This window comes from Liolophura sinensis, chromosome 10, assembly GCF_032854445.1.
Source record: "Liolophura sinensis isolate JHLJ2023 chromosome 10, CUHK_Ljap_v2, whole genome shotgun sequence".
Taxonomy (NCBI): domain Eukaryota; kingdom Metazoa; phylum Mollusca; class Polyplacophora; order Chitonida; family Chitonidae; genus Liolophura; species Liolophura sinensis.
In genome coordinates this window covers 11,983,710-12,001,912 of record NC_088304.1, presented here as the reverse complement: position 1 = coordinate 12,001,912, position 18,203 = coordinate 11,983,710, and the positions used below count along the sequence as shown (strand labels likewise).

At 36.6% G+C, this 18,203-nt stretch overlaps 1 protein-coding gene across 1 annotated transcript in view; it reads right to left on the bottom strand.

Annotated features, from left to right (window-relative positions):
• LOC135476513 (carboxypeptidase D-like) overlaps window positions 1–13,854 on the bottom strand; it is a 28,273-nt gene extending 14,419 nt beyond the window's left edge. The window contains exons 1-9 of the mRNA XM_064756555.1: window positions 13,652–13,854; window positions 12,910–13,200; window positions 6,719–6,924; window positions 5,783–5,880; window positions 4,894–5,066; window positions 3,754–3,938; window positions 2,540–2,701; window positions 2,075–2,227; window positions 1,545–1,690 (exon numbers count right to left, since the gene is read on the bottom strand). Of these exons, the coding sequence (XP_064612625.1) occupies window positions 1,545–1,690; window positions 2,075–2,227; window positions 2,540–2,701; window positions 3,754–3,938; window positions 4,894–5,066; window positions 5,783–5,880; window positions 6,719–6,905 (1,104 nt within the window). The 5' untranslated portion in view covers window positions 6,906–6,924; window positions 12,910–13,200; window positions 13,652–13,854. The remainder of the gene's footprint in view (window positions 1–1,544; window positions 1,691–2,074; window positions 2,228–2,539; window positions 2,702–3,753; window positions 3,939–4,893; window positions 5,067–5,782; window positions 5,881–6,718; window positions 6,925–12,909; window positions 13,201–13,651) is intronic.
• Window positions 13,855–18,203: the final 4,349 nt, after the last annotated feature.

Sequence of the window (18,203 nt, the reverse complement as noted above, 5' to 3'; positions counted from 1 at the left end):
GTGAAGATTTTTATGGCTTCTTTCTCACAGGCTGGACCAGCTATGCACCAAACTTATTGGCCACGGAATGTTTGTGGCTAAGCTACAGCCCTAGACATTAACATTGTCGCTTATGGAAAACTAATGGGGGGTCTGTGGCCATGTGCAAATATATTTCAGTCTGTGCGAAAACAACCCAATTATGCACAGGCTGTGCTTCCTGGCACAGAATTTGTAACATGTTTGGGAAAATGAACAGTTCTAAAGGATATAGGAAAGAAGCAACCCTAAATTTTGATTAAGTGGCTAGAAAACCTCAAGTAAACGTATATCACTGTTGCTGTTGTAAGTCAGGTGAGATTTACAGATACTGTAAACAAGGAACAGCATGCACTTACACACTGACTTAAATTTATCTGTAATTTATATAGCTAAAATTTAAGTGCTTTGAACTTGTTTTCTATCAAAACAAAAGTGAAAACAGTGAAAATCCACCATGACCATAAGCACGTACCTCAGCTGTACCTCAGGCGTCATATTTTTGACCTAATTTTTACAGGGTACACCTCCACTGAGGTGTACAATAGGTGTACTTGAGCTACTAATCATCATTATTTGGCAGTACTCAGATACACCTTCAATACACCTCAAATACACCTTATACATGTAGTTTACAGCTCACCTGTAGTTTACAGTGATCAGTGAATAGAATTCACCTGTAGTTAATAATGACCAGATAACAAAACTCATCTATAGTTTATTGTGACCAGGTAACAGAACTCATTTCTAGTTCACAGTGACATGGTAACAGAACTTACCTGTAGTTTATAATGACCAGATAACAGACCTTGTCTGTTGTTAATAGTGACCTGATAACAGAATTCAACTGTAGTTTATCATTATAGTGACCAGATAACAAAACTCATCTATAGTTTATTGTGACCAGGTAATAGAACACATTTCTAGTTTACAGTGACATGGTAACAGAACTTACCTGTAGTTTATAATGACCAGATAACAGACCTTGTCTGTTGTTAATAGTGACATGATAACGGAATTCAACTGTAGTTTATCATTATAGTGACCAGATAACAAAACTCATCTATAGTTTATTGTGACCAGGTAATAGAACACATTTCTAGTTTACAGTGACATGGTAACAGAACTTACCTGTAGTTTATAATGACCAGATAACAGACCTTGTCTGTTGTTAATAGTGACATGATAACGGAATTCAACTGTAGTTTATCATTATAGTGACCAGGTAACAGAACTCATCTATAGTTTATTGTGACCAGGTAATAGAACTCATTTCTAGTTTACAGTGACAAGGTAACAGAACTTACCTGTAGTTTATAATGACCAGATAACAGACCTTGTCTGTTGTTAATAGTGACCTGATAACAGAATTCAACTGTAGTTTATTATTATAGTGACCAGGTAACAGAACTCACCTGTACTTTTCAGTGACCAGGTAACAGAATGCTGTTAATCTGTAGATTATAGTGACCAGGTACTGTAACAGAACCACCTGTAGTCTATAGTGACCAGATAACAGAACTTACCTGTAGTTTATAGTGACCAGGTAATAAAACTCTCCAGAATTCTCCCTGAGAGGACGACCAGAATATGGCTTCCTCTCTCCCGTGGATCGATAGCCGTGCCCTGCGTATTCCTCGCCCTGATTTGTCAAGTATCATTCCCTTCACACCTAAACAACACAACATCATTAAAAACAGTAACCTGTCTTTGATTCAGGTACTTCGCACTAATATATGCGCAAAAAGAAATCTCTCATAAAACACAAACACAGCAGTGTTAATGAAGGCCTCTATACTGGTCTTCTACCAATATGGTGTCCATATCTGTACATGTGGGTAAGTTCATCAGTAACTTGCCAAAGGCCGTTGGTTTACTCTGGGCACTCTGGTTTCCCCAACTTATACACGTAATACTGACAGCCATCGTATAAGTGAAAAATTCTTGAGTACAGCGTTAAACAACAATCAAATAAATAAATATTAAAAAAAATCAGAAGCAGAATACATGGTATCAATCTGTGAGGGGTGACCTTCCCGACCATATGCTCTCTTACCCAAGTAAACCTGCTGTATGTATGTAAGCAGAGCGTCACGGTTAGAATCCCAGAATTCCTCCAGTTGTTCAGCAGGGGGATATTTACAGCAGGAAACCTCCAGTGTCAACTCAGGGCAGCCATGAAAGCTGTAACTGTAGTCTTGTAATCCACCTGAAGAAGTGTTTGAAAAATATCACATTTTTTTTTGTTTCCTAAATGCCAATATTTAAGATTAATTTCTAGTCAGAAAAACTGAAGTGCTGGCATCAAAGGCAATATTTCAACACCTCGCGTGCTTTTGAAAGCACATTTTTGTACATAATTTTATAAGTGAAATGCAGTCATTATTATAGCATAAAATTATTTTCACATTTTGTAACCATTTAGGGACCTTTCTCTTACTCTCCTTTTCAGGAGACTTAGATGCCTCAAACATAACTGCCTAATGAATGAGTGAATGAAATACTGTACACTATAGCTAACCTGTTATGGGATACCAGGCAGCTCCGTTCGTGATTCCATCTGTGAATGTTTCGTTGTCACACGGGAGGCCCAGGTGCATGGTGGAATGTGCCAGGGAATAAGCCAATGAAATGTGCCTCAATACATCATCGTCAGGGGCAATTGAAGGCTTGGATCCATTGGCTGAAACAAGTATATGTACTAAAGACAAATGAGCAAAGTGAGATCCATCACAACCTTGTACTTATTCATCACTGATTTACTATCAATGGGGAAAAAAAAATAAGTAAACATCAGTTAGCGCTGACAAATGTAGTTTTTCTCCTGACATTAATACTACCTTAATTCCTCAACCTTTTCACATATGAAAGAGTAACTTTTTTAGCACATTTGATTCAACTTGATTTTATTCATTTATTTGATTGGTGTTTTACACCGTACTCAAGAATATTTCACTTATACGACGTCGGCCAGCATTAAGGTGGAAAAAAAAAACAGACAGAACCTGGAGGAAACTCACGATCATTCGCAGGTTGCTGGCAGAACTTCTCATGTACTGCCGAAGAGGAAGCCAGCATTAACTGAACTCACAGCCACTGCATCGGTGGGAGGTTCCTCGGTTATTGCACTGTGCTGGTATTCTACCATGGCTAACCCCCTCGTTCATTTTAAATTTGATTTTGGAGACAAAACTACATTGGTTGGGTTGGCCAATTTCAGGGTTTCACAAAAACTACAGTTTTAGCAGTTTATCCAGAATAATGGCTTCAAAATATGCTTGAATAAACGCCTTTGCAAACACATGAAAAGGTTGAAGAATTACAGTCTGTACAGTATATAGCATATTTGAACAGACAGAGATAGTTAAGACAATTAATTTACTGTCTGATAAATAATATGACGATATGTGTCAATCTATACATAAATAGTTTCCAAAAAACTGAACGCAGTTCAGTGGATAGCATTTCAGAAATCAACACGTTCAAACTTGAAACAAATCCAAAAATGCCTGTTGCAAGAGTGCAAAAAAGATTTTATTGATTCACTTGATTAGTGATTTACACCGCACGCAAATCTTCCTTTTATTTATTTGTTTGATCTGAGTTTGATACTGTACTCAAGAATATTTCACTTATACCATGATGGCCAGTACTATAATGTTTGCTAAGAATGCATGACTGTCTGCAGGTAAATCTGTTTTTTTTTTAATAAACATGTTTGTTGGATGGCCTTACCATTGGGGTAGTTGTCATAAGGGTAATTCGCCACCAGAGCGCCTCCATGTAGGTTAGCTGAGAGCGCAAACGTGATATTGGAGAACCAATCCATGACATGCTGGGTTTCTGGCTGGATCTCAGACGTGTTATTCTCGACTCTGTCTGGAAAGTTCCGGTTCAAATTTTCCCCATTGGCATTATATCTACAATGAAACAATGAAACCAAATTACATGTCATGCAGACAAATGCAGAAAGGCAATATCCATAAAAAAAAACCTTTCACAAGTTCATAACCTATGAATTGTAATTCACCTCAAGCTTAGCCAATAAAAATACACCTTTTGAAGCACGTAGAAGCCTTAAAATAATACTTCTGATGCCAACACATATGTTTTTCTGATGAGAAATCAGTCACGTTTCACAGAAAAAAACTCAGTTTAATCAGTCTGAATGAAACAAAAATTTGTCTCTTTAGTTGAAATACAACATTATTAAAGGGAAAGAAAATGTAAAAATAAATTAACCCTCTGTAGAAAGACCGCTGAATCTAAACATACCTTTACATACTGTTTCATGCGGGTTAATTACACAATAGCAGAAAGATCTATAACAAAATATTATTTAAAAAAAATAAGCCCTGCTAAGTCAACTTAAGTCTGGACTGTCAAAATATGAAATTCCATTTAAATGCTTATTTTTTGACCCAGGGGTCAAAAATTGAAACTGCATTTAATGGATTTATAATAACTGAATTTAATATATCGATGGTGATCTACAGCCGATGTGCTCATTCATCACACATGTACACCGACTGTCCGGCCACGACAGAAAGAGGATTTAAGATTAGAATATGACTGCACTGAAGGTTAAATTTGATCAAATTTTGTCATACAAATGAATGTTCCTGTTTTGCAGGCCTCTAACTGCTTTGTTAAATTTGTAAATCTACATGTACCGGGTGTACACACAATGCCCTTCAGTCAAAGTTTACCGACAAGTAAAAACCAGGCAGGGTAAAACTTCAGCCAGGTACTTTTAACCATGAACTTGTTTCTATTTTTGTATATGTAACTTCATATTTACCAATCAGTTTACCAATTAAACATCAGAAGTCTATAGTAACTACAGGTATATCTTGATGCAAAATCACTGGTTACCTCCCCTGCTTAGATGAACAATCTCCTTCCTCAGAAACCTCAAAGCCGTCTGGATTAAGCGATGGCAGGATGTGAAGTAATGTTGTGTTCATAAACTCAGACACATTCGCCAGATTACCATAGTTACTGAGCAGATAATCCGCAAAGTGTAAAAGAAGTTCTCTCCCAACAGCCTGTAATAAAAGTATGTGACCCACTCAGACTGACATATTTTCAAACAATGAAGCAATTCATCTGTTGTTCAAAAGACTGAATTAAGTCATGGCTTAATAACATGCAAATTTTGAAGCTTTTAAAGAATGCTCAGTCAACAGAATTATGTGATTATTGCTTAATGTCATACTCAGGAGTTTTTCATGTATACAACAGCTGACAGTTTTACGGGTAAAGGAAACCAGAGTACCCGGAGCAAACCACCGTCTTTTGGCAAGTTACTGATGGCCTTTTGCAGTGGATTAGAACGTCAGCCCTTGAAGTCGGGACTCAGCACTGAGTTGTTAGAGCAAGGAAACCGGACTTGCTGGCCCGGTGTCAGTTTAATGTGACTTGGTGGGGTGTCATGTCTGGTGTCTTCGGCATGATACTTCAATGGGGGGCAGCACACTGGCGTCACACTGTGTCACAAGAAGACACAATATATGTACACACACCTAATGACTCGTCCTCGTCATATGACTGAAAAATAGTTAAGTACAACGATAAATCCGAAGCACACATACAAACGTTTGCTTGTGTAACATGTATTAATATCATGTACTTCAACAGTTTAAGTACGTATCAGTTTGGCTGAAGACACGTGGTGTTCAGAGAATGTCACACACATTCTCTGTCCAAAGCCGGGCTTGGAACTACCCTTCTGTGGGATCTATACTTATCTTTGTCAACTCACCTCATTCCCATGCATGTTTCCAACCAACCTTACATGAGGTCTCATGGGAACATGGTTGTTTGGAGACTGGCCAATGGTTATCACCCATAAATCTCGACCTGAAAACAAATACCCAATGACACAGAATATGTACCTCTTAACTCTTGCAAGAATCTGGTTCTTACACGGTATGTCAAGTTAAATACAAAAAATTAAACAACTTTCATCCTTTTGTTTTTAGAAACACGGCAATTCTATCTACATGTAGCTTGCTTACTCTTTACAGGTCTCGCAAGATTCTTTTAGTATAAAAGGGTAAACTGCGGAACTTTGATCGAATACAGTGTTGGACATTTACTTCAAAATTCTAAAACCGATTTCCTTCCCATAAACCCATTCAAATAATTACATATTAAATTTAACTTTTCCTATTTGAACAGGAACCACAAGATGGTACTGGGGTCACTTATCGGCCACAATTATTATTTATTTTATTTATCTGATTGGTGTTTAACACCGTAGTCAACAATGTTTCACCTATACGACATGGGCAGCCAGCATTATGGTGAGAGGAAACCGGACAAAGCCCAGAGAAAACCCACCATCATCGGCAGGTAGCTGGCAGACCTTCACATGTACACCTGGAGAGTGACCACACTGGTGAGAGACTCCTGGGTCATTATACCGATGCTAACCACCTCAGCCATGGAGGCACCTTAATTAATGTTCAAAAAGAAATCTATTTTTTATGATTTCATCTGATGTATGTACATACAACAGTGTATTATTTGCTTTCTTCATGTTTTAAATATGCAACAGTATATCAACATTCAATAGGTTTCAACATGCACATATATTATTATAGGGGGCCTCTGAAAAACTTGAGCAAAATGTATAATTTGACAGAGTTTACCATCCTTGCTTGAATAAAGGTTTCAATAATTCATTAATTCATACCTTGCACAGACTTTCCGATGCTGTGGAGACTGGTCAGCTCTGGGTAGTGCTCTGAGAAGCCGCGTAGCGTCTCCTCCAGAGACGTGAAGTTGTGATAGACAAACTCTACTCCAAGGATGGACGGGAAGTCCGAGATCAGTAGCCATATCCTTAGCAGCAGCAGATTGCCAAAACAATGCAGTCTCATCCTTTTTAATTTGGTTCACCTGGAGAATAAAATGTAATCATTTTTATCAGAGGCTTGAGAGGCAAATAACACTTGGTGGGGGGTGGGGGGTGGTGGGGGGAGTGGTAGGATGATTGGGGGATGGTAGGGTGAACAAAACCAATGAGGTCAGGGGTTGCCTAGTTACGGAATGTAACTCTCAGATGGAGCAACACGAAGTGTTTGGAGAGTTACGGAGAGAAATTGCTTCCAATGTGTCAGATCGACGGACAACAACACTTACATTTTTCAGGTGTAATTGTCGGCATGATTATATATATATATATATATGTATATATACATACGACCCAGGAGTCTCTCACCAATGTGGTCCAGCTCATGCTGGCAACCTGCGGATGGTCGTGGGTTTCCCCCGGACTGTGCCCGGTTTCCTCCCACCATAATGCTGGCCGCTGTCGTATAAGTGAAATATTCTTGAGTACGGCGTAAAACACCAATCAAATATATAAATAAATAAATATACATACGTGTCCCCCTCCTCCTGCCAAATATCTTATTATATACTTCATTTAGATACATATATGGAAAATATATTATTGTGGTGTCATTTACACACTTGTTTTGTTATCGTACTAGTCATTGTTTGTTCTGTTGGCATAAGTGGCTCTTGGCTAATGTTAATTTGCTGCAACCAACCGACGTTACATAAAAATTATGAGACTTGAGATTTGAGATTACTGCATCTTCCCTCGCGTATTAAAATTTCCCTAGCGTAAATCAAAGTCAACCTAGTGGTCCCAATAACCAACTACATGTAACCTGTTCTGTATCTCGCCTAACCAAAAATGATCCGTGACAACCGCAAAATTCACAAAATAAATACACTTTCAGACACTACACCCACTGTGACCTCCACCTCAAGTTGACAGTCATGCATACAAGGCACGATACGGTCGTTCAAGGGAGATAATACCTATGGCAATCATTATAGTAACACTTGCTGCCCATCTGGCTGGTTCCCTCCCCCTGACGTCAGATGGCGCTTATCGCTTCAGTCTCGCAAGTGATCAGAATGGTGACAGGCGGCTTACGGTTGCAGTGGGTGTAGCGTCTGAAAATGTCTTTATGTTGTGAATTTTTGCGGTTGTCATGGATCGTTTGTGGTTCGGTGAGACTCGATACTGGTTAGTTGATTATAGGGACCACTCCCTCGATGTTGATTTACCCTAGGGAAATTTTAATATTCGAGTCAAGATGTGGTAAATGTTGTTTACTGTCGGTCTGACACATTAGAAACAGTTTCTCTCTGTAACTCTCCCCAAAACTTTGTGTTGCTTGATGTGAGTGTTACATTCCTCAACTAGTGGCCGCTAAAGACTAAGAACCTCTTGGACCCTACATAGCCATATACACAAGTTTGAGGGCTTTTAAAGAGGAAAGAGTCATACGTTCCCAAATTGAAAGTGAAAATACTATCGCAGCGATTTCTGCAAATAACAACATTCCATCTCCCAATTCTGAATAATGACATGATCGCTTTTCCTGAGTTTAAAATATCTGACCAATAAAAAAGTTAATTTATTTGAACTTACATGTACTTAACAATGCTTTAACAACTTGATTCTGATAAATTTCAAAATGGCTAGGAAAGCATTAAATGCTCGCTGTGTTGAATTTTCTTTACATGATTGGGTTAAAATATCAGGGGCGGTGGTCAAAATCTTTTATTTTATTTATTTTTGACCCAAAGTTCAAAAAGTAAATCCAGATAATTTGGAAAAAAATCTAATGCTCAAAATATGCAAAAATTATGCATGGTTGAAGTTAAAAAAACATATCATATATATCTGAACACAAAATTTTGTGAGTTATTCATTAGTTGAACAGAAATCAATGACCAATCCTAATTTTCCAAGAATCGGGCTGCCATTTTCACACCAACATGTAATTATAGGCCATAAAAAGTGAAACACAGCTACACGTAGCATATGGAATGAGACAGAAATTCACACATTTAGATCCCTTGGTTTTTGCAAAAATTGCAAATAAAAAAACAAAATTCAACAACTTCTTTTCATGTAATTTACTTGTAAAGGTTTTTGGAGGGGGCGGGGAGTGGGGGGGGGGGAGAGGAGGTGGGTAAAAGAACTTTTTATGACCCATAACTTATATTCACTGCTGAACAGCGCAGAAAGACACATTTGTAGGTACTAAAAGACATGATTTAGTCCTTTAGAGTCTTGTGAGTCCTTAGAGTCAGTGGAAAGACCACCTTCATTCAACATGTTCAAAACTAACTATATTTAGGGGGCCTATTTATTATTTAATATTTTGGAGTAAACATACATGTAAATGCAGTAAAATGTTCAAATCCTCGTGCACCTATGACAGCTTCGGTGTGATATATAGCACACTCAGATACACGGCTTAGCCACACACGACACTTTAATCCCCTGGCCCCTCACAGCTTCAGGGTGAAATATAGCACACTCAGAAACACCGCTTAGCCACACAAGACACTTTAATCGCCTGGCCCCTTACAGCTTAAGTGTGATTTACCATATATCTGTAATATATACACACATAAATGTCTAAGGATTTGACAGCTTAGGTGTGAAGTGTAGTTAAATATTTGCAGATTGACACATTATGGCAAAGAACACTTACACCTACATGTTTTATAACCTCTTCACACATCTACTTATGTACCGTAAATAGTGTACACTTTTTAATCCAAGCTTGAAAATACATGCAGCAAGACAAGGGTAATGTCCTGCAGCAAATATAGTGTTGGTCGCACAGGAGGGGGGGGTGGGGGGTGGGGGGGGGGGATTTTTTGGTACAGGAGAAAACTGCCAGGTAGATAACGTGTAACATTACCTTAACAACTTCAAAAATTATTTCCATGCAGGCTTGTAATTTTTAAAGACAATTTCAGTTTATTAAAACCTCCGTTTGCAAGCTGAAATTATGTGTATGGCAAAGAAAACGGGTTTACACATGTTATAAACTAACATTCAGCAAAAAAAGCTAAAACCATGTATTTAATGCAAAGTAGAACATTTTGGGAGAAATGTTTTAATGGGAGCGACAATTTGACCCCAAAATTATGATGTAATTATACTCTATTTCACATAAACATATTAAAAAAGTTTAGGTGTTTTCAGTGATCTTGCATACATTTTCTTTCATTCTGTTTAGTTTATCCAGTTTTTAAGGCCGCTTAAGAGTTTCTGTGAAGTTTCATTAGTTTCTTATCAGGAAAACTTATAGTAAGTGTAATGGCATGAAAATTATTGTTTTAAGGCACTTATGAGTTTAGGCAAGTGCATTTTTATAGGTCAAATTCATGTGAAATACAGTAGGCCTTATGTACATCTTCCAGTGTATGCACTGAATGTATAGATTTATTTATCTGATTGGTGTTTAACACCGTATTCAAGAATATTTCACTTATACGACATCAACCAGCACTTATGGTGGAAGGAAATCTATGACTATCCGCAGGTTGCTGGCAGACCTTCCCACTTAAATGTAGAGAGGTTTCACGTTCATCTAAATTTCTACTGTCAGCAGCCATTCAAAATAAATTCAGGCTGGGAATGAATACAGGATAAAGAACTAAATAGAAGTTTTTAAAAATAATAATATTAAATAATAATAATATCAATGTAGAAACTTCTCCTCTGAAGTTCATAATTTAACCACAGCCAAAATATATAATATAAAATATTAAAATATATATATATATACCAAGTTCATAAAGAAGTGTGTCTGAGTAAAATGTAATTTATCCCGTTTCACATATGTACATACAAATTAAAGAGTTCCTACAATTGTATCGTTGCAAACATATTTTTATTTTCCTTTGATGATATTTTTACCACATTTACGTGTACACATGTTAACGCAGTTAAAGAACAGGCTGTTCTAGAACTGCAGGAGTATAATGTAGAATGCAGCCAAACAGTTCAAACATGTGGAAATGACAAAGCTTGTTAACATGTTATGCTACTACAGTACAGGAAAACACTTATTGTACTTGTACATATCCAGGCTGGCGAATCATACATATATATATATATATACATTTTAAACGGGTAAGTTTTAAAATTAAAATATATATTTTTATTTCTATGCTTCACCTTTGTCATAAAGCGGTTGATGGGCAGTAAGTCTGTCAAAATATTGAGAGTCAAGCAGGTTACGTATATATACAGGTCAGTGACTACTGACAACCTGTGATATACCCTAAAAGATCTAAAATTATACCCACAAAAGTCCATTTTTAGAGGCAAATAAATGTCACAAAATGTTATTTTTGCTGCTGAAGCTTACAGTTTTCCAATACAATATCATATCCCATGTCCCAAGGAAAACCTCAAAACACCTTTTTATAATCAATAGAAATGGGGAAATTAGTCACAGATGAAATTTCTGGCCATTTAGGGTATTTAACATAGGAATAATCTCACCATGCAGGTCTTAATTAATTTGGTGTTAACTATCTGATAGCCAATTAATATTATGGGGTCTATTTTCATAAATACATGTCCTTCTCCTCTGAGCATAGATTTGGTCAGAATTTGTAATCAGGCCATCTCAGTTCTCAAAATTTCTCCTATATTGCCTCTCTCCCATGTTAATTTAGTCAGAATAGGGAGTCTCAAAGATTCTGAGACTCCCCACTGGCTACACCTATGCCTCTCAGGGAGTACTTGTAACTTTGTGGACAATTTGGGGGGGGAGAAATCTGTCACCCTTATGCTGAAGAACTCAACAATGTAACATGTTAAGGCAGAATATGCTATAATGAAGCATTTTATCATGCAACATGTTAATTAACGTAGTGTGTTATAATGAAGCATTTTATTTACTTGATTTGTGTTTTACGCCATACTCAAAAATGTTTTATTTGTACAACATGGCCAGCATTATGATGGGAGGGCCTCGGCAGAGCACAGGGAAACTGGCACGACCATTCCCACGTTTGAAACATTACATAATGCAACGTGATAAATAAGGCAGTATGTTATAATGAAGCATTAAATAATGCAACATGTTAACGCATTGTGTTATAATGAATCATTTTATACTGCAACATGTTAATTAAGGCAGTATCTTATAATAAGGTGTTTTATAATGCAACATGTTACAGTAGTATGTTATAATGAAGCATTCTGTAATGCAACATGTTAAGGCAGTATGTTATAATGAAGCACTTTATGATGCAACATGTTAATGCATTGTGTTATGATGAATCATTTTATAATGCAACATGTTAATTAAGGCAGTATCTTATAATAAGGTGTTCTATAATGCAACATGTTAAGGCAGTATGTTATAATGAAGCATTTTGTAATGCAACATGTTAAGGCAGTATGTTATAATGAAGCATTTTGTAATGCAACATGTTAAGGCAGTATGTTATAATGAAGCACTTTATAATGCAACATGTTAAGGCAGTATGTTATAATGAAGCACTTTATAATGCAACATGTTTAGGCAGTATGTTATAATGAAGCGCTTTATAATGCGACATGTTAAGGCAATATGTTATATTGAAGCGTTTTATAAAGCAGCATGTTAATTAAGGCAGTGTGTTATGATCAAACCTGGTAAGAAATGAAACATGTTACAATGAAGCAAGCTAAAATGATCACAGTGCATGTTGTTGAAGGGTGTTAAAATGAAGCCTGATAAAGTGACAGAGGCATGTTATAGTGAAGCATTTTATTTGGTTAAATGTAATTATAACAAAGCTTGTTAAAGTGACAGATGTTAAACTGAAGCATGTTATAAAGAAGCATGCTTTAATGAAACTTTTTATCAACAAAGAGTGTCACATTACAGAAACATTTAACACAGGGCATTAATTATAAAGAGGGAAAAGAGGTGTTTAACGTCATACAAAATGAATGAAAATCTCTCACATATGGAGTTAAGTGAAAACCAAATAGATAAATATACAGTACTGTAAGACTCTTTTTAAACAATTAAAAGGACAATACATTAACATACTTACGCCGACAGGATCCTATGTTATCTGAACAAGGTGGGTTATTTCATGTGCTATATAGTCTTCACTCGGCTGTTGTTCCCAGTCTCTGTGAATCTCCCCAGGGTACGCTTAACATCTTACATGTACACCTACTGTACATGGGTATATAGCTGGGGTAAAAGGATATCTCTTCAGCTCTAAGGCACTATGCCCATAATCTCTGGCTGCATCGTCTTACCACAGATCATCACCTCAGTTTACCGTACTTTAAGGCTCAGGCTGATGTTTGCTGAAATGGTTCTTGAAGGAGCCACACTAAAACATGTGAAATAAGAAAAGCATTACCTACATATAACAATAGAGCTCTGTATAACAAGTGTGGACTTATATTATAACATGTGAGAGTTCTGAGTGTTGACATACCATGCACACAACAGTACTGTGGTGTAAACATCCTAATAAACTGACCAGTGGCGTTGAAAGCAGTAATGCCCTCTACAGCCATGGCTGATACAACTTTTCATCAAAACATCAAATGTGGAGAAAAAAAAAAAAAAAAAAAAAAAAAAAATTCAAAAGTAAGTCGAAACAATTTAATGGCTACCAACAAAATAAAAGCCCATACACACACATGTGCATTGTAGACAGTTAAGCACATAACATGACAATAGATCTCTGTTAAGCATCAAACCCATATCAAAATGATTTCAGGGCATCTAAAGACGTCTAACATCCCAAAGCTTCCAGGGCCTAGGTGGAGAGTTACCTTTTCTGCTCTGAAAGTTGACAAATGGTTGTACCACTTCTAAATTGTTTCCGACGTGCCTTTTGACATGGTGAAATATATTCTGTAAAGGTACTGTACCATTTTCACATGCACATGTAGTGATCGTACCAAAATAAATTCCTGTAATTTTACGTCAATTATCATATTTAACCCACATTTTTATGTCTAAGACAAATTCTGAGAGTTCTAATAATCATACAAAGGTACATGTACATTTCATTCAGTCATTTAATTATTTGATTGGTGTTTTACGCCGTACTCAAGGATATTTCACTCATGCAATGGCGGCCAGTATTATGGTGGGAGGAAACTGGCCACAGCTCGGGGGAAACCCACGAGCATCCGCAGGTTACTGGCAGACCTTCCTACATACAACCGGAGATTTTGTATTTGAGAGCTCTTCACTTATAGGGGTCAAATAGTGTTATTCTTCATACATCTTTCTGAGCCGTAGCGTTAGCTCTGTTCCTAGGGTTTCTATCATATCATTTTAATATTTCTGCCTAGCTTCTCTTACGACTGAAGTAGCACTTTAAATTTAAGTTTAAATTAAGCAATGTTTTATGACACATCTTAATGTGCCTCTATTTACTATTCTAGAGATTTTTGGCAAAAGAAGTCAATATATTCGCAAGCTTAAGAATTTTCTTATTTTAGAATATCCCAAATGATCACCTTTCACAAAATATTATTTTGCTCTGTGCCCAGTGGTAATAGTGTGCTATAGTGTAGCACAGTAATCCAGGAGCAGTCACTCTGAGTTCAATTCCAGCTCATGCCTGTTTCCTTTCTGTTTGTACGTGGGATGGTCTGTTACTAACCTGCAAATGGTCGTGGGTTTCCCCCTGACTTTGCCCAAAATACCTCCCACCATGATGTTGGTTACCACTGTATAAGTGAAATATTCTTGAGCACAGTGTGAAACACCAATCAAATAACCGATAAATCTACATGCATGTGTATATACCCTTACTTTCGAACTCTGACCACCCAACCAACCTTTTTTAATATGCATCAATAATAGGCCTATACATGTATATCATTTTCCTACAAATGAAAATATTTATTTATTTTATTGATTTGACTGGTGCTTTACGCCCGACTCAAGAATATTTCACTTATACAGCAACGGCCAGCATTATGGTGTGAGGAAACCAGGCAGGACCCTGAGGAAACCCACGACCATCTCACAGGTTGCTAGCAGACCTTCCCACCTGGGACCACAGATGAAAATATCAAATATGAAAAGGTGTTACAGGATGTTTACGGTAATTTGTTATCTTTCATTTCAATGCCTGTGCACCCCATAATCTATTAATATTAAACCTACATGTATGTTCAGTATTAAGTAGATGCTGAACTACGTGCAACTAAAAAAACGCAATGATATCCTTCGAAATATATGTTGGCAAAAAACATGAGCTTACATGGTATCATGCTCTATTTGCATCGTATTGTTTAGAGAAAAAAAAATAACAAACACGCATACACTTTTATCATAAAGTTTCTGAACCAGCAACAATTATATAAGAACTAAAATATGTGGAATAAAAGAAGCAGACCATGTTTAAACAATCTATGCATCATCCAAACAAAGAGAATTTCACGCACTGATTCCATGGAGTTATGGATTTTAAGCTTTTTCTTAACATTCATTATTTATTTTGTACACTGAATTAAATGCAAAAACAAATTAAAATGAAAGTGGCACCTGACAAATGTTCACTGAAAGACTACCAGTCACAGTATCTTAAACAGGCATTTTATATTTTTAGATTTTTTTTCAATCCAGTAAAAGTTTAGTGAAACTTCGTCTTGACACAGTTTAGGCACGTCTCCATTATCAAGAGCAATGTTAAAGAAAGCTATTTCAGGGGAGACAGCTCCTCTTAGTAAAAAAAAAAAATAATATCCATGGAGAAATGGATGGGTTATCTCCCTTTACAGGTATAAAATGTATGTACACCTACACCTAAAATTCGGTAAAGGGAAAAAAGTATTCAAATATTTGTAACTTATAGATTTTTTCCATCATAGTTGTAAGTGATCTAAAATATTACATTTTTTCTAATTACTTATGACAAGCATCTCACCTCAATTGCAAAACTTTGAAATCCCAAATTACTTCAACATTTTTTATGTCAATACAGAAATACGATGTTTTAAGGTTATTAAAATAGTTGTGACTCAATAAATGATATCTGTTTGTCTGAACAAAATCTGGCACTCAAAAATATTAAAAAAACAAGAGCAAATAATCATCTTCCCCTTTGCTTGCTGAGCACAAGACAGCTAGCACTTATACCTACGTGTTCATGTAATATAAAAATTTTAATCATATTTAATATCATTTTAATTTAATCTCTATTTGTACAAATTTTTATTTGTTTATTTATTTCATCAGAGTTTTGCACTGTGCTCTAGAATATTTCACTTATACGACAACGGCCAGCGAAACCGGGTAGAGCCCGGGGGAAGTCCACGACCATCTGCAGGTAATTGCTAGCACACCCACAAATTTCTAAGCTTATTGTCAAACTCTTCACCTTAAATTATATTTATTTATTTACTTGATTGGTGTTTTATGCCATACTTAAGAATATTACCGTATACTGGGGTATTTAAACTTTTCTGTTTATATCCATGAAATTTAATACCCATGTAAGAATATATTCACTTGTGTACAAAAGTACTGTAAGGTGTTTCCTATGTTGGCATATATACATAATTCAGATAGCATGCACCATCTAAGGCCAGCCTTTGTTCACAGGAACCCAAATAAACTCAGAAAAAATAGTGTCAGTACAGAATGTTTTTTTGGTATGTTGACTAATAAAAAGATTTACGTATTTATTTGTGTTTTACGCCGTAGGGCCTACTGAAGAATATTTCACTTATACGACGACGGCCAGCATTATGGTGGGAGGAAACCGGGTAGAACCTGGGGGAAACCACTGACCATCCGCAGGTAGCTGGCAGACCTTCCCACATACTGCCTGTATATAACAAATCCAAACATCGACACATAATAATAAGGAAAATCATTAATATGCAAGCATTTTTTTTTTCAAGACAAGTTCTAAAAAATCTGAAAGTTAATTAATTACTACCTTAATTTACTACTAACAGTATTAAAACATTATTTTGTAAGGTAAGGTATATTTAATCATTCTTCACTTATAACACAGCAGTCAAGGATGGAGGAGATGAGGGATCTGCACTTCATATTGTTCCACCAAGCAACTTCATTTATTTTATTTGATTAGTGTTTTACGCTGTACTCAAGAATATTTCACTTATACGACGATGGCCAGCATTATGGTGGGGGAAAACCAGGCCCAGCCAGGAGGAAAGCCACAACCACAACTGACAGACCATCCCACGTACGGAAGAATGAGCTGGACTTGAACTCACAGCAACCAAGCAGTTTTAAGTTATTATGATTACAAACTTGGGTTGGGTGATACTAAAGACTTTAAAAATGGTATTTGCTGCTGCCTCGTGAGGTGCTCAGCACTGAGAGGTTAGAGCAAGGAAATTAGGACCAGATGGCCTGATGTCAGTATAATGTCACTGGGTGGGGTGTCATGTCTGGTGTCTTTGGCATGGTACTTCAGATTGAGATTGCAGCACTTTGGGGCACTCACCCTGGCACAATTAAGTGATCACATATTTAATGACTCCTCTACTTCAGATGACCGAACAATTGTTAAGTACGACATGAAAACCCAAGTATACATGCTGTACATACACATATAAGAAAATATAAAAGTATATGTACAAACAGGCTTCTGCTAAAAAGTAAATGTCACATTTAAATAAATTTTGAATTAAGTTAATATACATAATATTGTGTTGATGTACATACTTCAGCACTTCAACTTGTATCTTAATTAAATGTCAAAATTAAATTTAATATCACAATTAAAATCTTAATTAAACATCACAAAGTGTTATCAAATGATTGCAATATAAAAAAAAAGGTTTTAAAAGAAAGGAAATTTCTGATAAGCTTTGAAGAAAAGTTACATCTGCACATGTAAATGGCCAATGTCACAAAAAAACCCAATTTTTTATTTGCTTTCTTGGGGAACTTTGTTGTACAACAACATTGAAAAAAAAGGCTACCCATGTGTCCCTGGGACTTCTGTGTGCTTGCTTTACAAAACTAACAGTGGACAAGTCTTTGAGGCCAAGTAAAAGAAACAAACTCTACAGGGAAAATGGTCGACAGTCAGGGCCAGACTGTCCTGGGACCTCCTGAAACCAGGGGGATGACCCTGCTGACCGCAACTGGACACTTGTGAGAAAACTCCAGAAGGAATCCCTGACCAGTGGGTAAAGTGGACTGGCCACTGGGCATAAATTGACAAGATAATTGGTTCCAGAAGTCAATGGAAGCCATGGCCATCAAATGTAAATCTTTTGTTCCACGAAGATGTAAATCTTAACCTTAGAGTAGGTCAGTTAGGATTTTGTCTTCTCCAAAACTAGAAATAACAAAACTAAGAAGATTTTCTGTGGAGAATTA